At 35.8% G+C, this 19,235-nt stretch overlaps 1 protein-coding gene across 2 annotated transcripts; it reads right to left on the reverse strand.

The window, feature by feature from the left end:
- Positions 1-363: 363 nt before the first annotated feature.
- On the reverse strand, positions 364-19,079 carry CPSF160 (cleavage and polyadenylation specificity factor 160). Of its 2 annotated transcripts, none has more exons than XM_013002909.2 (26): positions 18,557-19,079; positions 17,573-17,710; positions 16,977-17,130; positions 15,768-15,903; positions 15,288-15,433; positions 14,698-14,793; positions 14,533-14,585; positions 13,299-13,430; positions 12,264-12,315; positions 12,058-12,177; positions 11,693-11,827; positions 10,351-10,479; positions 9,076-9,153; positions 8,081-8,212; positions 7,841-7,935; positions 7,022-7,218; positions 4,779-5,533; positions 4,556-4,636; positions 4,419-4,481; positions 4,180-4,257; positions 3,717-3,938; positions 3,466-3,597; positions 3,128-3,304; positions 2,154-2,339; positions 1,209-1,588; positions 364-724 (listed from the first exon to the last, which is right to left on the reverse strand). In XM_013002909.2, exons 1-26 carry the CDS (start codon positions 18,886-18,888, stop codon positions 610-612), a joined length of 4,314 nt encoding a protein of 1,437 aa, XP_012858363.1. In that variant the 5' UTR covers positions 18,889-19,079; the 3' UTR covers positions 364-609. The 2 variants fall into 2 exon arrangements, with proteins under 2 accessions (XP_012858363.1, XP_012858362.1); XM_013002908.2 differs by having other exon boundaries at positions 3,128-3,313.
- Positions 19,080-19,235: the final 156 nt, after the last annotated feature.

A 19,235-nucleotide genomic window follows, 5' to 3' on the forward strand; every position in this document is an offset into this window, starting at 1 on the left:
ACTTATCAGAAGTACGAGTTTATCAGCCGTTTAAAATAAGTTCAGCCAAAACGTGCCCCTAAATTCATTCTGCCCATAATTCTTCTAGCAATGAGGTAAAAAAAAATTAAAAAATATGTTAATTATTAATTCATGCCTGATTGCGCATACTCTTGAGCCTAAAGCAGGTACACACAACTTGTGCCTAATACAAGCGCAAGAGACCTCTCACCATGCTTTAAGCCATGTGTAGACAGTCTTGCATTGTGCCTATTGCATGCGTAAGTATTCATTCATGCATGAAAAAATATTGTTTTTAAATATTTTTTTTACAAATCATGATCATAAACGAAGTATCTTAAGAAGTCATTTTACGTGACGTACTTTCGATCAAATCAAACATTCATTAGTGAATATAAATTGAGAAAGTATGGGATACCAGATTGCCATTACATATAGAGCACTTGCATATAGCATACGATTACACCACTTTTCACTGTAGAAATATAAGTAAACAAATGAAAGGTTGCCATTGCATATACAGCAAAGAAACAGAACTTTATCCAGGATGATTCAGTTATATCTTCAATCTCAAGCTCTCAACCAGTCCACATGTAGGTAGGGCAATGTTCATAAGAAGCTTGTCGAAAGAGTGAGGTCGTTTAAGCTGGACATAATCTGTGTTCTCGTTGTTCCTATCTGTTGAGCAATCTCTATCTGCTCCTCTAATCGGAGCATCTCGAAACTGCAAATAAAAATAAAAATAAAATATTAGCACCAGAATACATATGCTATATTACACAGTACAGTGATTGATTAGCATCAAAATCACCTAACAAGTACTGCAAGCCAATGATGAGGGAGGGGCAATTAGGATTAGCAAAATAAAGCCAACCCAGCATTAAAATCTTTATATATGAAATATTTTACATATATATAATTAATTTGTTTTTCGAATACAATATAGTCGCCTCGGAGAATTTTAGTATATATTTAGCCCTTGAAAGACCAAATTCTTGGATCTAATAAATGTGTATATATATATATATACTTGCAGTGAATATAACATTGTTTTTTTCTCAAAAATAAAATAAAGATATAACATTATTAGGCATGTGAATTACGATGACGAAAATTAGGATCACAGAGTTATAAAGCACCTAAATAGAAATAAAATAGCCATGACACAGCTTTGAATTATCAGACAAGGATGGAAGAAAGCACCGTACTTGAAAAGCAGCTCACAGTCAACAATGCTGTCAGGGCCAGGGCGATGAGCCTTTCCATTCGAGTGGAAGTGGCGAAAGGATCTTGGATTTAGACCAGCGAAATGGGAAACCGAATCAACAAGCTTTTTCTGCAGTGATTGAAGCCGTCGAAAAGTGAGTTCATCGAGAGGTGCAATACAGCCAATGCTGCCATCGAGGGTTCCAAAAAGTAATCCGAAACGGTTTGTCTTGTCAGAGCCAGGATTTGTCCGATCAGCAGATGTGGGAAGTAGCTGCAACCGAAGAAACTTGGTGATGTGGGCCCCAACATGAAATTCTGCTCTTGGTAGAAGTTTCTGTCCTTTCCAGCTTTCCGACATCTTTGGAGCATAGTAGAATATCTATATATGTACGCAAAAATATACTCATAAGATATTTATGGCAAGATCTGACATGGTGTAATTTCCCTAGAAGTCGAAAAAGGAGAGCGAAAGAGCAAAAGATATCTCAGAAACACTAAACCATCAATATTGGTTTCTCATTGTACACTAAGGCCTCGTTTTTTGGGGACATTAGCCATGATTAAGTAAATATTGAACTTTGTTTGATGTTCAGTAAATTCAATAATTTTCCGGGTCGACCCGGAAATATTATTTTATCATGGTCTGTCTTGCCTTTTCCCATGGTCCAATAATACAATTGGGTTTTCATTAGATTTTAATCTTAAAACCAAATGAGGCCTAAGAAAAAATCAAAAAAATTTCAAACATGCATCACACCTTTTTACTCATGCTATAGCCAGAAAAATATGAAATAAACACTCTTACTTCAAATCTTATTAGGCCGGTGACTTTGCCTATACTAGAAAATTAAACTGATAACCAGACAGCAGAATCTCCATAATAAAACAGCAACAATTTAATGATAACTTCATAAGCTTTTCTTAAGACATCAAAATGTACAAACCTGAACATTTTTCTGTTCATCTGAAACAATGAGGCTCAGAGTACTTCCATCGATCAAAAATTCGGTTGCTAAAGTATCAAGTGAACCAAAATCCTTAGCCAGTAAATTAAGCTGAGAGCCCTGTTCCTTCCAACTAAGGAAGTATATGCTTTTGTGAATATCACCAAGAAGAATAAAATTTTTAACCTGCAGGATTATCATTATGAAAAGCAAGTCAGCAAAAAAGCTATAACATTGTAAGATGATAGATCTAGGCAAATTTCTCATCAACAGAACTTAGTCAAACATCTGAATCTTGACCAAATTGGTGCACCAACGAGAATCTAGAAAAACGTGACATAACAATAACAGCACAGCAAAAGCCTAATACCACCAATTGGATGACTCACAAGTCACAATAACTTGATTATTCTATACAATGAAATATCTAAATTCAAACAAAGAGCGGGTGGAATGCGTATATTCTAATGTTACACGGGCAACATTTAGCTTCCTTGAAACTGAAATTAGAGGAAGTGGGGCAACCAAGATCTCGTTAAATACTAAAGATCCTGAAATCATTTCAGATTTCGAGGTCATTGACTTAACAATGATAAGGGAATGTGGTTACGCCTAACTAAGTTACAGATATCATGTCTCCACATCAAACTACCAGTCTAAAACTACACCGCGAAATACAAATAAGTTAAAATTAACTGAGCCACTATGACTTTCACCGATTCATAAGTTATTAAGTGGCGTGAGTGAGACGAAGAACTAAAACTCTGTTAAGCACAGTTATTATTTCTGCAAACATAGCCCGTCCTTGCATACAATTGAGCTAGAATAAGGCAGAGAGCTAATTACATTGGAGTTAAACAATAAAGTATGAATTAGTCAATTACAGCTACATTTACTCATCATAACTAGTGGCACTTAGATGATATCTCATGTGGTTCTCAAATCGACGAGAATGAAAATATTGGGGCACGTACAATGTTTAAGCTCACAACATAGAGAGGTGGGACGTCATAGAAAGCAACGCCATTCAACTCAGAACCCGTCCACTTGTGCAGGATAATCTTAGGACCTGAAGCTATTAATAAGTGACCTTGAAGTGATGCAAGAGCCGATATGGCACCTTTCAACTCCTTGGAGTAGACTTCGGTAACCTGAAAAGACTAAGAAAGAAATTAAGCTTTCATGCATTTAAGGAATAAAAAGATTCAAGAGCAAGACAAAACACACTATAGGCAAAGTGATGGATTGAAGGTTTTGAAGAAGTCCTGTCAAACTACTGTGGGTTCAAGGCTAAAATGAAACGACAAACTACCTTGGTTTGAGCACTGTCAGAACTCTTTTCAACAGAATACAAGAGCACCCGTCCTCGTGCTGCGACATCCTCCCCTTGCACGTAAGCAGTTCCAATTGCCAAAAGTGTCTCATTTCGCTGTGTTGTGCTGTTCTGAAAGCATATACAACACAAAAAAGCAAGCGAAAGATGATTCCACAAATTATTTTTGAAATCTATGTAAGACATGCAACAACAAATGAAGCAGCTGAATGTGCAAGGTTTTAACTTACAAACAATGTGACAACTCGTAAAGTTAGAGCATTCTCAGAAGTTTGCATTGGAATTGTCGCCCTTGTTTGCCACGGTCCAGCAGATTTTTCTGGTTCCATAATCCGAATCTCAAATTCTTCCATAGGATAGGTCCCCTCTGAGCTAAAGTTATCAGGCTCAAATTGATTTCCAGCTTCTTGATCAATAAGAGATGAGAGGACTTGATTAAGTGGCTTCAGCACCTACATTAAAATTACCAAAGAAGATATGACAGATTAACCATTTCTTTCACTTTTTATCATATCACCATTCTGCTCACAGGAAGATGAAGGAAGTAGAATTCGATCAAGTAATTTCTTAAATCATAAAAACAGACTTGATTATTTCGAGTTAATATTCTTATGGACCAACATAAACAAAATGAACAAACTGGCCGGTGATACAGCATAAGGGAAAGATTGCAAAGATAAAGAATGTACTCACTGGAACAGAAACTATGAGCGGGTACAAGTTCTTCTCAGCAAAATAAGTAACTTGATGTGGAGTTCCCTTCAATGCCACCTGACGGTTCTCAGAAAGATATTAGAATAAGAGAAACCATGGAGAGCAACGACACCATCAAGAAGCAGAAACATTCTATATGAGCTCATCAAATACAAATTTGCAATTCCATATAAAGTAACTTGTGTATAGTAGAAAAAATAAAGCTAATGATTGCTTACCTTTTGTACTGGCCAATAATTGTCATAAGATAAAGCTGGAAGTTGACATATTTTCAGAGCACCCTAAAGAGAATAAAAGGTAAAATGTTATGATACATAGAAAGGAAACCTCAAAATGAATCATATAATTAGCTAACCTCTGAAGTTATACAAATGAACCCGTGATTACAGTTCACGTTGTGAAGAACAGTGAAGGCAACTATGGGTCCATCACACACCTGCAATGAAAAGATAAAAGACTGCTTAATGGTAAAATAATCTCACTAAGATAGGAAAACTGAATATGAAGAATTGGAATCTTGAAGTATGTCTACGCCGTAATGCTTTGAAACTATTGCTTATTAAGTGAACCAAACTAACCTGTGGATGAATCCGCAGCCGCTCCCTAAACATCATGAACCAAGCTGGACTAGACCCAGAAAGGAATAAACCTTGTAAACCACCAACATTCTTGAAAACAGATATACGCTGTGACGAGGTTCCGGATGGTGTCTCCTCTCTTGCGTATGAATCCAAGCAGACACGGACGAATCGTAAATTCCTAAGCCTAGATGAACTTATACTGCCAAGATCAGTCTTAGAAGCATTATCCGAATCTTCGTAAATGTAAGCATGGTAACAGAGAATGCTTCCATCAGACAATATTCCAAATAGAAAGGGGCGGCTCTGTTCTGCATCCCATCTCTGCATGCACAGCTCAACAACCTTTATATTGTGAGCGGTCTCTTTCCTGCCACGTCCAACATCTTCAGGATCTTTGTTCATGAGTTTTACAGGATCATTTGCTGGGCCGTGAAAAAATGTATCTAAAATGTGGCTCTTTCCAGATACAAATTTATCAACCGAGAAAACACTACTGAAATTAGGCACATCAAACATCTCAAGATTTCCATTTTCATAGCACAGAACCAAGTATACATCACCCTGATCATGTGTCGTACCATCAGCCCCATCAATCGACTCTCCAATTCCAGTAGAAAGCCAGGCATCAGTACTTGTTCTCCGAAGCCATAATTCAGGCCCTTTATCATGATAGAGAGTACAAGCGGCTACCATCTTATCAGAGCTTTCAAATACTGGTGGAATGGTGACAGAAACTGAGCATGTCGATGGATCTAGGAGAAAGAAACAAGTACCGTGTCAAACTAAATAAAGTACAGTTTAGCAGACACGATTATAAAAAATGAAGACCTAATTAGAGAGTCCCTTCTAGATGCCTACATCCATCCCCTGAGATATACATAGGTTAAGGTGCATACATACATACTTATACACACATGCTCATGTATGCATCCCAACATGCAAGGAATGCTTAAATATGAATTTCCTAATAGTAGACTATTCAATTAGCACCCACCCCCTCAAACCCCACTCCACCATCCACCACCCAACCCAAGAGAGAGAAGAGAAGAAGAAGAAGAAGAAAAATGGAGTTTTTCCATATTCGTTCTTTCTCAAAAGAGGTAAACTGTAATAGATAATCGGATATCACATTTAAAACTATACGTCACTGGGTTAAGACATATTTGTACGAATGTATAGTACAAGCACAAGCACTGCCTGCAGAAAAGTAAATCATATATTTTGAATAATAACCTATTAGTATATAATGACACAATAAAGTTATGGAAGTCCAAATTTACGCGCTATCCGAAAGAACTCCATGTTGCTACAGCTTCTTTTATAGGAGCCAAAAAACTTTGCTCCTCAAAAAAAAATATTCCAATTCTATATATATTTTTTTTAAATAGCCTCACCGATTTTTTCTAACTAAAAGATTGTTGTTCTATCATCTATGATGAGCTCAAAATTTTCGTATCAAAACTTAGCAAACATGCGATATTAAATTCAAATGTCAATGATATCACAAATTTCATTCCAATATAATAACAATCATGCAAAAAGTTGCTTCCCGATTAAAAAGCTTTTTATTAGAAAATAGAATTTATATTCATAACGGAACTTCATTAGAGATCAAAATTGACATAGGAGAATATAATACAGCATCTTCATGCAGGTTCAAGTTCAGTATATCCCATTCTAAGCGCTGCAGTTATGGAATATAACGGCGAGTGCTGCCAATTTTGGGACTGATGAAGTGGTTTTGTCTATCATTTGAATATAATTCAAATTGAAAGACTGGGGAGAGCAGTCAAGGTTGCAAATTTCCTAATGAAATATTTCAAACTGTGACCTGGGGAGTTCATTTAGCAGTCGAGTTCACAAATCAGTGAACTTCAACGGAATAACATCAGAAAAACATCATCTTCGATCACTATGGTATCTATATTACTCTTCTGACTTCCTTCTGAGAGTCAATTGTGATGTGGCCTTATTTCCAAAATGAACCGCTATCTGGGTGAACATCTCGGTTCACATCTGCTTATATTTGATCTGTTAAATTAACCTAAGTAGGCCCCTCATATTTAAAAAATCATAACACGAGTTGGCGAAAGAGGATCGAATTGTTTCTCTTAGCAGGAACTAAAATAGCCCAGAGATAATCGGTTTCGGGAAATATAGCCTTCAGGTTATCAATAATCAAAATTCATTTTCCTGAAATACCATTTATCAAAATATAAAAAAGTAACGTCTTTACATACCTCCAACAAGAAGCTGAATACTTCCATCACTCATTCTCAACAACACATAAGGATCAGCAATAGAAACAGATGAAACAATTGTCCCTTCAGAAGCTGAACTGGCATCGGAATTGGAAGATTTGAAACTCAAATCTTGAGTCATAAAAGCACCATCAAGGATCCGAGCACCACTAGCAAAGATTTGAATAACACGGCGTCTGCAAAAAATCAGAAAAAATGTTTCCAATTATTAGGACCCATACAAAATTGAGGAAGATCATCAAAGTACAAAGCTTCATCACATTGAGGGAATTCAAAAGATCATATAATATATATGAGCAATGATCCAAAAGAATAATTTGGAATATCAAAGAAGAAAACAGATATTGAAAACATATTTTTATAGAGAGGAAACTAATATCTGATCTATTAAGAATTTCACCTCCTAGCACAAACAACTTTTAGTCTCAGTCAAAACGTGGACATGTAGTATAATCTTTGGAAGAGATCAAAATACAGTTCAGAAAGGGACATTGGCTCAGTCATTATTCCAATTTAGTGCTAATATTCCTTTCTTAGTCCAAAATAAGGTCCATTTTCCTAGAACTAATTCCTGTCTCATACTTTCTGGAAGTACCGATGACAGAATAATTAAGTAAAATGACCCTTGAACTTACATCCCTTACAGAGACTTGCAATGAAAAACAATAGAAATTACTGAATGCATGAGATTTCAAATCACTATGCATTTCTAAAAGACGAGAAAAGAAGGGGAAAACATCAAAACCAAGTATCACAAACATATTTATATGTTGGCTAATGACAGACAAAAAAAGAAACCTTCCAAACAAATTTCCTGCAGCAATTGTACTTCCCTGGACGTAGTAGTCCACATTTTCAGTTACCTCCTCAAGATTATTAGCTGTCTGTAGTACCTGTAACACAACAATGGACCAGTAATACACTGCTGAAAGCATATAAAAAGTTTCAGGACAAACAGAGCTGTATATACTTAACAGTAATATTTTTTTTTGGATGTTGCCATCTTCTTCAAGAGATAAAAGTTTATCAATGGCATACCATCGTACGATTTTCCAAGCTGATAATCAGGTATGCATGATATTCATCTTCATCAAGTGCCCCTTTTGAGGAATCATTGCGCAAATTCTTGTGGTAGACAGTCCAAATCCCTTTGCACCCAGGTAAAGATTCCTTCACAAACACACAGCAACTAATGAGATTATAAATTCTGCTTATATATATATATATATATATATATATATATATATATATATATATATATATATATATATATATATATATATATTAAAAACACACACACTTAAAAATCACCTGACATGAAACAGATAAAATACAAATTAAGCACAAAGTGCAGAATAAACCATAGATTCAAAATGCTTCTGTTTAAAGAAAAACAAGCTAAGCTTCTCTATGGACCAAATATGCCAAATGCACATAAATTCTGGTAAGAATACAGTTTCAGGTAATGATACCATTTTATAGGCTGGAAAAGGAAAACCAATTCCATCAATTTTAAATTTATATCCGTTTTAACTTATCGCCTTCCAAATAAATGTCATTCCGGTTTTCTGAACCTCCAATTCAACAGTTGCAGGAAAAAAAATCAAATTCTCCTGTATTCCATGTTTTACTTGCCTATACCAAAGTTTTCATTTGGTTTCATTTGTTGGCTTTTCTCAAATATAAACCAAACTCTTCTGCAAATCATTCTTACTTCAGCCACCCTCAGCACAACACCCTCACTTTTCAAGTTTAACCAATTGAAAACTGGAAATGTACATCACTTTTTGCCTCAAATCAAAGAAGAAGGTAAGGAAAACAATTTACATAATCGTAACTCCTTATATGTCTGTTGAGAATACAATGACGATGAAATAAAGATAATGCAGATATGTCCATACAGGATGCTAAAAACCATTTTCACAGGATTGTAACTTCCAGAAATGCATAAAAGATGACAGGCACACAGGCAAGAACCAAAAACCAAGGAACGCCCAAAATAGTTCAGGGATATACAAAAAGCCTATACGCACTTGAGTTATTGTATCTGGGCGGATTGATTGTTGAAGTACGCTAAGAGCACCATTCTTTCCATGACCAGAACAGCTCACCTGAATCAGATTTAAAATAAAAAATTATAATATGCTTGTGTAATATGCAAAAAGCTTCACAACTTCTGGTAAGTGGTTAAAAGTTGATAAAAGTCTAAAATGGATCATAAATGATAAAATTAAAATACGGTAGCTTATTCTGCCCTCTCTTGATGCCCTCACTTGAAGTCTGGCTAATTACGCTAGACCACCTCGAATTTGGGAAATAACACAAGCCTTCCTAGAGGTTTGTTTGTGGCAAACACTTGACCTCGTACAGTCGTAGACTTATCGAAATTGATGGTAAATTACACCACTCTCAACTGAGCATAGGTCCAACTAAACCTAGTTCCCCTCGGGTTTGAAATTTTTTATCGAAGACTTCATTGAAATTTGATTCCGACCAAAAACCCAACCTACTAGAATTTGGATGGCTCTGCAGACGCATTGCATTTGTGATGTGAAGCGAGTCAAATTGGTTGCACGTGGGGTTAGAGTCTTTTATGGATTAGAGTGAAGTGGTGAGAAACTCTATGAATGCAAAGGTAGCCCAAGGTTATGGTGGAGTTTTGGTGTTGGTAGGAATTTGTGCAAGGAAAACAAATGTGAGGGGCAGAATAGTAACATAAACACCATTTCGTTCAAATGAAGGGACGTTATTGTAATTCATTTTTACCTTTTCAGATACCAACTAACTCTAGTCACTTTTTCTGTGTCAACATTGGATTTCTTAAACATTGAACTTTACAAAAATTCTAGTCACTTTTTTGTGTAATATCATGAATTGCCAATAAGTCAACGATAAGATAGAATTAAGTGTTGCACGAACCAAACCTCAACAAAGGTTAAGGTACTGTCCAAATCCAAGAAGGTTTAGGTGTAATTAGACCTAACCTTAAGGGAGCGAGGAGCGCTGTGTAATATAACCTCAAAGGCATTTTTGTGAGGGTGAAAACAGCATTTAGTGAGTTTAGGTTATATATGCCCAGTATTACGATTCGGGTAATTGTTTCAAACTTTCGAGGTTCTAGGTGTAATTAGACTTAACCTCAGGGGAAGACAATGTAGTTTACCGTTTAAATTATTCTCCAACACTCTAGCAATGCAATACTTAGCAAAACATGATATTTAACTAGTGCCCCCAAGCAAAATAAAAATGTGTTTAAAAAAGCTAATTAAAATATGAAAATCTTTCCAAGCACTAAAATTACAACTAACCAATTCATAATTACTTTGCTTTGCAATTCCTGTAGCATTAGGATCAGCATTAATTCTCAAACCATAAGAGAAATCCTTCAGTGGACCAACATTAAGCAACGAATCTCGAACGGCAAATGTGAAAGTTTTCTGCATACAGAAAAAATAATCAGGTACTTTTTAGAAATGGAAAACAGAGGTGTGTGAAGAATATATGTCGTTGTCACAAAGCACTAATCAGGAAACTCCGTGTGAAATTTATTTGTTCACCTAGTATTTGATCAACTTCACCAACAAAAAATTCATATATGACAAACACAGATAGGAACAAAGATCAAGCCAATTATATTGGAAATTCCAGCACCAACTTCTCATTCTAATTTGCCCATATTTTTTGATAAGAAGTTTCAGAAAACTACAAACTCAACTATATAAGTATGACTGTACACTGATCAAACATGAGTCCAGCCAAAGAGATTCAAATGCTAGAACCAGATGGAACCATGAAAGGCTTCGCAATCCCTGGCATTTTTCACATATTGCTATTAGAATGTATAAAAAACTCAAAGCAACAACCAGCTAAAGACCAAGGTGGTCCAATTGTACACTACTGCTAGCAAGGAGATCAGAGCCTGTGCTGAATAGCTCTTGACTGATGAAAATTGGAACACCTTATATCGAGAAGTAAGATACTTAAGAGAATATATTCTCCAGTTTCTCTTTTGTGAAGATGCTCCAAGGTGCTACCTGAAGCATAACTCTAGGATTAATTTGTTTCATGGTAACTAATCTAGAAATTTAAGCTGCAGAGAGAAATATCATTTTAACATTAACAACTCTAACATGCGATTTGCATGTGTCGTGGTGATTTCGAACACATAACCTTTCGTTTGGCCCCGCTCAGATACCATGTTGAGTGACCACATTATCTAAAACCTTAAGTTGTTACAGAGAAGTGTCATTTTTAACATGAAATAACCCTAACGTAATTTTATGACAATAAATTTGACACATAAAAACTATGAACACTTCAGAAGCCCTCATAGAAAATAACTTTCTCACTGTAGAGTATCAATTACAGTATAAGACTACCCAACAAACATCATAGATAGGTTGAGGAAAATATTTATGATAACTCTGTGGACACTACTCATCTCTCCTCTTGGCCATATTGGATATCATTCTCAACCTAATAACAGGTGATGGAAACATCTTTTGGCTGCTGTCAAATACCATGGAACTGAAAAGATAAAGCAAAAGCTGACTGTACTAAGTACCAACACACCTAAACTTCTTCAATAAAAATTATCATCATAAGTTTACAGTAATGTAGCTTAGCACAGAATGCAGGTGATAATTTAACCTGAGACAACTGAGCATTAGTAGGACCTGTGCTGTAGAAAGAAAGCTCCTCGCCAACACCTAAATCTTGCAATGCATCGGAGGAAGACCTCCTAAGCCTCTTTGGCAAAGGAGCATCGCTTTCAATATCCCCACCCTACAGAAAATAAGAAATAAGCATATCCAGTCTTATTTTAATTGTGCATGTAGTAGATTGAAATTAACAGAGACTTCCATATCCTAATTAGATGTAATGGGTAAATTAGTAGAGAGACCTAATACATAGTTAGCCATTTGAGATCAAGTCTCATTTAACAAAATCAATGGGAATTTGATGAAGTTATGAACTGGATCCATTGTAAGCTCTATGTAGTAAAAACGACTAACCTCTTCCTTCACACCAGGAGCCATTATTGGAGCTCCCACTCCAAAATTGTATTGGACAAGCAGACTGTCACCCAAACGACTTCCTAAGAAGAATAACGAATTTCCAATGGTAGTTATATCCTACAACAAAAGCAAGCAAATGCAAAATGACACAGATGTTTCATCAAGTAATGTACAGTAGCATGATAAACTTGAATGTGGCTGACCGAAGTAAGTACTGAAGCTCTTGACTTGGAAAGTTCAAGTCTCTGCACAATTCTGCAAAAACAAAAATAATGCGTTGGCACGTCACATTCAAGTAGTAGCGATGTGAACAGTTGCATGGTGTGGGTCAAATAAGTACTTAAAATATGCAATTGCACACATGATTGGCTGTGTTAGTAGAAATCAAACAGCTGATGGATCCCTAACCTCAACATCTTCAGGAATTAAATTTATTATATCAATAGAACAGAAAATCAAAAAATACTACAAATAACTTCTTAGTCGCATGAGCTTTGTGGGATGACATCATGACAATTTGGAAGAGAAAGATTTCCACTTTGAAGGACCTTAAACCATACTCATAGGAAGCTAAATGTAGTCAGACTCCAGAGTACAAGAACAACTCAGAGAAGCAACTTCCAGAGAAGAAATATTATCAAAGCTCAATCCTAAGCACCTTGAAACTGTTCACAACAGTATGTCCCATATTTCAGCAGTTCTTGCAGAACATAAAGATAAGTTCACTGATCTTCTAGTAATTTTATCAGTGAGAAATTAAGATTATGTGTACCTGTCCAGAATTTCCACAACTAAAGACGAGTGGACAATGCATAGGACAGAAATATGGTGCATCATATCCTGACCTCAAATAAATCATCACATACCATACATATTTCCAGAAGGAAAATAAAATAAAATTGATGTATAACCCTCTGAAAAGAGATCAGTGTTTATACGGCCCTTTGAAAAGAGAGGTGCAGCGTTTATACGGTTCATTTGGTCTCTTAACATTTGAAATGCATCAGAACACAAGTTCGAGCAATTATGAAATGTTTACAAGGAATTCAGGAACAAACTTTTAAGATATTTCAGCACATAATATAAAAATCTATTTAAAAAAACAACCACGTTCCACAAAATGACATATAGAGATGCACCCCTTAGTTAACAAAAAAACATGAAAAAAATTTAATAGCAGCCCTGCTTATTTCTTTCAAGAAGAGAAGATAAAGAAAATGGAAGAAACAACTACCAACCTTCCATCATAAACAAGAGTCAGTAAAAGCAGCTCCCCAGATTTAGAAGAAAACACAGCAACATCATTCGTTAACCACGTAGCATTGGCAGCATCAAGCTCTGTAGTGAAACCAGATCTGGGCATCTCTTGACTGAAGGAGACATGCGATATAGATCAGAAATAACTTGATGAACTAGTATTAGTAATAAAGGAAGGATGGAGTAGTCAATCAGTATAATTCAACTTCTTCAGTAGCAAATATAAAATTACTTACTATAATCCTTCATAAAATCAACAAAACCATGCAAGGATGGAAACATACAAAATGAGCAAACAAGCGATAGAACCACTGTCAAAAAACTTATTTACACTGATCAACATCAAACACTCCCAAAAGAGACGCAAAGCTCAATAATAATCAAAAAGCTAGTCTTTTCATCCACAAAGTCCGCAACAATGTCGAATATTTGGCTGACGGAAAAACCTAAAAGATCCCATATTTATCCCATGTATTTATTATTTCATTTCTGTATCTAATTTCTCCAATCTTTACTTATCTTCTGCTTCACCCCCAGCAATGTGCTTTCTACTAACCAAACCACCAATACTTATGAGGACTTTTGAGTTGATTATTAAAGTACAAAACTTAGCAGAACATATTGGTTATAGCAAGAAGCTACCAGAAAAGCAATTTAAACCAATGTTACATGAATAAATCCCACATTTACCTAAACCAAATATCAATTTCATCATTTTAATTACTTAACCATGCACCTCCACAACCTATGTAAGCAGCTTGTACTAAAACTGTCAACGAAAACATACTTCTAAATCAGTATCATAAACCTAGGAACAACTGAGTCCTTTGGGGGACTTTATTAAAGAGGAGCCTCGTGTAAATAACATGAAACAAGATTTTTCCTTTCACAAATGGGAAGTTTCAAATGCTATAAAAGAATAATTGTGTGCTATTTAGTGCATGCAATGGCATATAATATACAGTTTCTCTTGAGAGATCCTAGTCATATGCCATTTTAAGTCCTACAGTAAAAGTCTGAATTTTTCCAGCCTATACATATTGTTGAAAAGGTGGGTCAAAAAGCTTAAGCAGCAATTCAAGTAGTAATTTGCTATAGGACGTCAAATATGATTATTAATTATTGGAGTATGAAAAAAGAGGGGTAAGGGGGAACTGCTGGAATATGCAAACATTAAAACTGGGAAGAAAGAACAGTTAAGTCATTGGAGATCACCTGACATCAACAGGAACAGCAAAATTGTTCAAGGCCAAGAGGCACGATGATGACTGTCAAATTAAATATCATGAGATCAAGACCAGGAAAAGAAAATGTATAAAGGGGAAAAGAGTACAAAATTCTAGGTGATGGTGGAAATTGCAATAGGAAAAAATGGCAAACCTGACTATGATAATGAATTGTATTTGCACCAATTACAAGAACTCCACCAATGGGAGATGGAACTGCAAGGAGCTTGTATGCATCATGGGGGAGATTCTGAAAACAATTAAGAGGATCTTGTTATATCTTGCTATCCCTCCCCGAAAAAAAAAATGAAGTGGATTTCGCACAAAGCGTGTTATCATGTTATGTATATTCGAGACTCGGTCGTGTCAAGTTAGTGTATAAGCACAAAATTGAGCGCGATATTTTTTATAATTTTTGGGTAACGATATTTGTTTCCGAGGTACAAAGAGAAGATATCAATTCAGTAGGGTTAGGGCCATAGACAGTCTCTTGGTCTTAGCACTTCAACAGCTAAGCTACTTAGGCTTCCAACATATTGTAGCGCTTAGCCACCATTATAAGGTGGGTGTAGATAGGAAACACAATTCCTCCCACTATAAGAATTCCCGGGATGACATTATATACAAGTAAAGAGTGAAAAACTTTGCATCATGATTAGCTGAGTAAGGTCTCACTGTCAATGTAAAGTAAAATGAAATCCTGTAGAGTAACAATCAGTTGATGGCTATGAAAATATAGCTTACCGTGGCTGACCATATAAGAGGATGCTGCTTTAGAGTTGTACTGATGCTGAGTGCAGATATCATACAAGTGTTGTTTTTCCATGAGACACGACCAGCCCATGTAAGCTCCTGTTCATGTAGGATAACCACAACAGGCTCAATGTAGCCTGTAAAAGTTTTAGCTTTTAAACATCCAAATAATGTTGATAGGATAGAGAGAGGGTCATAATGAAACGAAACTGCTAAAAAACATATACAGTTACAAACCAAATTTATAGTTGCCTAGATTCAGAGCAATATTATCACAGCTAGCTCATAATGATGCACAGCTAGACATAAGTACCTAATCATACAACAGTAATATAAACAACATAATGATGCACAGCTAGCTCATAAATAAATATGTTTTCTGTAACAGATCTAAGGCGTTCCAGCCGTCTTTCGTGTTGAAAAGAACAAGAATGCATCTGAAAATAAGGAAAACCAAATCAGAAACCTCACCATGTAAAAATATAATATCTTTAACATGCTTCATATCAAGATCTCGTAGGCCAATAATGTATGACGACTCTATTCGAGAAGCACCAATAGGCCCGGAAGTAGAAGTATTCTCTTCGCCAACTAAACCAGAGCTTGCCTAACATCAAATTGTCACTATTAAATGAGGAAATGGATAATCGATATACAGTTATAGCTCGACAGAGCAAGTGGCAACATGCACAAGCATTATCCAATGCACAGAAATCAAATAACAGATGCTCGTCCTTCTCAGCCATCTAAACCCTTAAATGTATAAGCAAATGAAAAATGCAATAGGTTATGGAATGTCACATTTAACCATTATGATCAACAAAAAGATCTAATAGATCTTAATTCTCGATCTCTAATCAAGCCTAAAATTGTTAGGAAAAAATTGGCGCTTTATTTGCCAAATATTGTTTTAAATAATGTGACAGAAAATAACTGATGTTAACGGACCTACAACAGGCTGCAAAGGACTGTCTGTTATGGAGAACTACGTTTTGGAAAATGGATGCCATTGTAGCTGATTACAGTATAGAAGGTTAAGAATATCTCACCCTAGGGACAAATATATATATATATATATTTGTGAAGAAGATTGGATTTGCATTAGTTTTTTGGTAATGCATATGAAAACAGTCAGGCAACTGCACTGACTGTATGGAAAACCAACCAAGTTTTGGGATGGATTTCTCCGATGAGACGGTATAAAAGGTGGCAGACACATTAGTCCGCAAATTTCTATAAAAGGTGTTGGAAAGAGACTTCTTGGCTACCAAATTAAAATCTAAAAACTCAAGAGGAGAACTTCATGTAATTTCAACACCTATTCAGTGCTGGATTGGTGAGTTTTTAGATTTTAATTTGGTAGCCAAGAAGTCTTTTTCCAACATCAAATGAAATAGAAAATCTAGGAATTAGCACATGGGGAACATTTGTTGGTTTTCATAATTACAAAAGAATGCAAGGCATATTTATCAAATTTATGATGGTAAATATAAATCAATTGAAATTTATAAGAACAAAAGCTGTTAAAAATGCTATATCATGTAACTACTCGTGTCTGCATGCTGCATAGCTCTACGGCTAGTACTGCCTAAACAAAATGTATAGACTCTGAATTTAAAAAAAAAATTATTGTATTAAAAAGGGATGTAACAAAATTAAGATGCATCGGTAAAATAAAACCTCGGCAGCCTTCAGCACTATCATTTGTAATCCATAAATAAGAACAGCAGCACACCTCCCCAGTGGATCAACTTTCACTAGTGGACCTCTTGGAAAACATTCTCTGCCTCTTTTCAAGTGCAGCCAATCTGGGCCCTCAAAACAATGCATTGAACTGAAAGAGAAAATGGACAAGCATATATAAATATTAAATATAATACAGTTGCATTTTCAAAATAAAACATTGTTAAATGACGATTTCACAAAAACAATTAGCATCTTTAATGGACTAAGCACAAAACAATAGTCAAGATTTGAACAAAAATCATGGTATCTAGGCCATATTAGAGGAAGCGTTTAAAACTTAAACTGACATCTGGTTTGCTTTAGATATTAGTATTCTCTTTATAAATATCACATAAAAATAAAAGAAAAACACTGAGCTTGTTTGCATGATTTGTTCTGCAATGGATTTCAAATCATTTGCTCTCAAATTGAACTGGTTAATGAGTTAGTAATTATTTCATCAAGTCCAAATTAAACCTACAAACTCAACTTCAGATACAATGATCAAATTAAGGTGGGAACAGTGTTGCATTAACAAGATAACATCTCACCTGGTTCGGAGTCCATGTATTGAATCTTCAAACTCCAAAACTGAGATTTTTGCATCACGAAAAGTCAATATAATTGAATCTCTCCTCCTTCCACCTCCATTTGGTAATACTCCCAAGGACTCCACATTCCCATGCAACCTACACCACATTACCAAAATCAACAAAACTAGGAGAGTACATAAATAGTTTCACAAAAAAACAATTATTCTATCAACTGTCAAAAGATTTAAGAAGTTTTCAAAACTCGTAAGACAATCCAAGTACACCAGATTTTTCTAATTGAAACGATGACAAAAAAAAACAGTCTGAAGAAATTTATGGAAAATCATTGAGTGAATCATAGCCCCCCACTAAAACTATGGATTAAAGTAGAAATATTCAATCCTTGCAGACCATACAATTCGTAAATAGAGTTTACTTCAGAAATAAAACAAAATTAATGAAGCTTGCTGAATGAGCAATGTATAATGACTCGACCGATGCACTCAGCTCTTCCTGTTAACTCTTATGAACTCTGTGTTCGGTGTGTGTGTGTGTGTGTGTGTGTGTGTGAAAGATCGTATGGAATTGTTACACAAATCCAGAGTAAGTTTTTCCTTTATTCATCTCTTTCCCATTTCCTCAAATTTTGGATGAATTAAAAGCTTTCAGAATCACCAAATTTGACGTGGAAGACCGCAAATGAAGTTGGTTACCTTAGTCTTTAGATACTCTAAATAACATGGGACAACTTACCATGCCTTTCCCCAGCAAGTAAATAGCAGTTCTTTTATAAACGCAGGCTAAACAATCAAAACTTTTATACCGAACAGGTACAATAATTTTCATGTAAAAAAAAAAAAGAGAGAATGCTTCTCGAGCTGCATCAATCAGAATAGCTGCATTTTCCCACTTACATTAATTCAAAATATCAAAGTCCAAATAAGAAAACAATAAGCATAACTCGAAAAAAAATGTTACAATTTAAACATAAAAAATGGAAACCTGTAATGGCAGACGAGCTCAAGGGAAGCACCAGAAACTCCGGCCAAGACACCTCCGCGCTTGGGTTCCGCAGCTCCTTTGGAATCCATTGAAGAAGATGAATCTTCCTGAACTCTTACAGTGTAAACTTCAAGTACGTTGGCGGCGACAGTGACAAGGTTAGGCACCGGGCCAACGGGCTTCGTGGAGGCGGGCCAGTCGGAGTCCATGTCGTCGGCGGCGACCGGAGCGATTCCCGGTGTGCAATCCGCGGCCGAATGGGTGATGAAACCCGAGGCACAGTGCTCGATGCCGGTCGCCCAATGCATCATTTTGTACGCCGCGAAGCTCATGGTGCGATGATTCGAGGTTTTCGATTGAATTATGAAGATGAACGAGACAGTGACACCGGGTTGAACGAGAATTGGGGATTAGGGTTTATGCTGAACAGCTTAAAACCCCTGCTGTGGGCGGGACATTTGGGGATTTTTCCTTTGGATTTAATTGGAAGTTAGAACCACTGCCCAAATAAAACTGTAACGGTATTTTATTTGGTAATATTTTGTTTTATATATTTATTTACATCATTAATCATTTTGCATCCAAACTTTCCACGATAATGATTTCTAATTTTTATTATTTTTCAGTAGGTGATAATAGATACTAATTATTATGAAAATTACCGTGATTAATTTAAGGT

The sequence above is a fragment of the Erythranthe guttata genome, chromosome 6 (assembly GCF_056151865.1).
Source record: "Erythranthe guttata isolate IM_541 chromosome 6, IM_541, whole genome shotgun sequence".
Classification (NCBI taxonomy): Eukaryota; Viridiplantae; Streptophyta; class Magnoliopsida; order Lamiales; family Phrymaceae; genus Erythranthe; species Erythranthe guttata.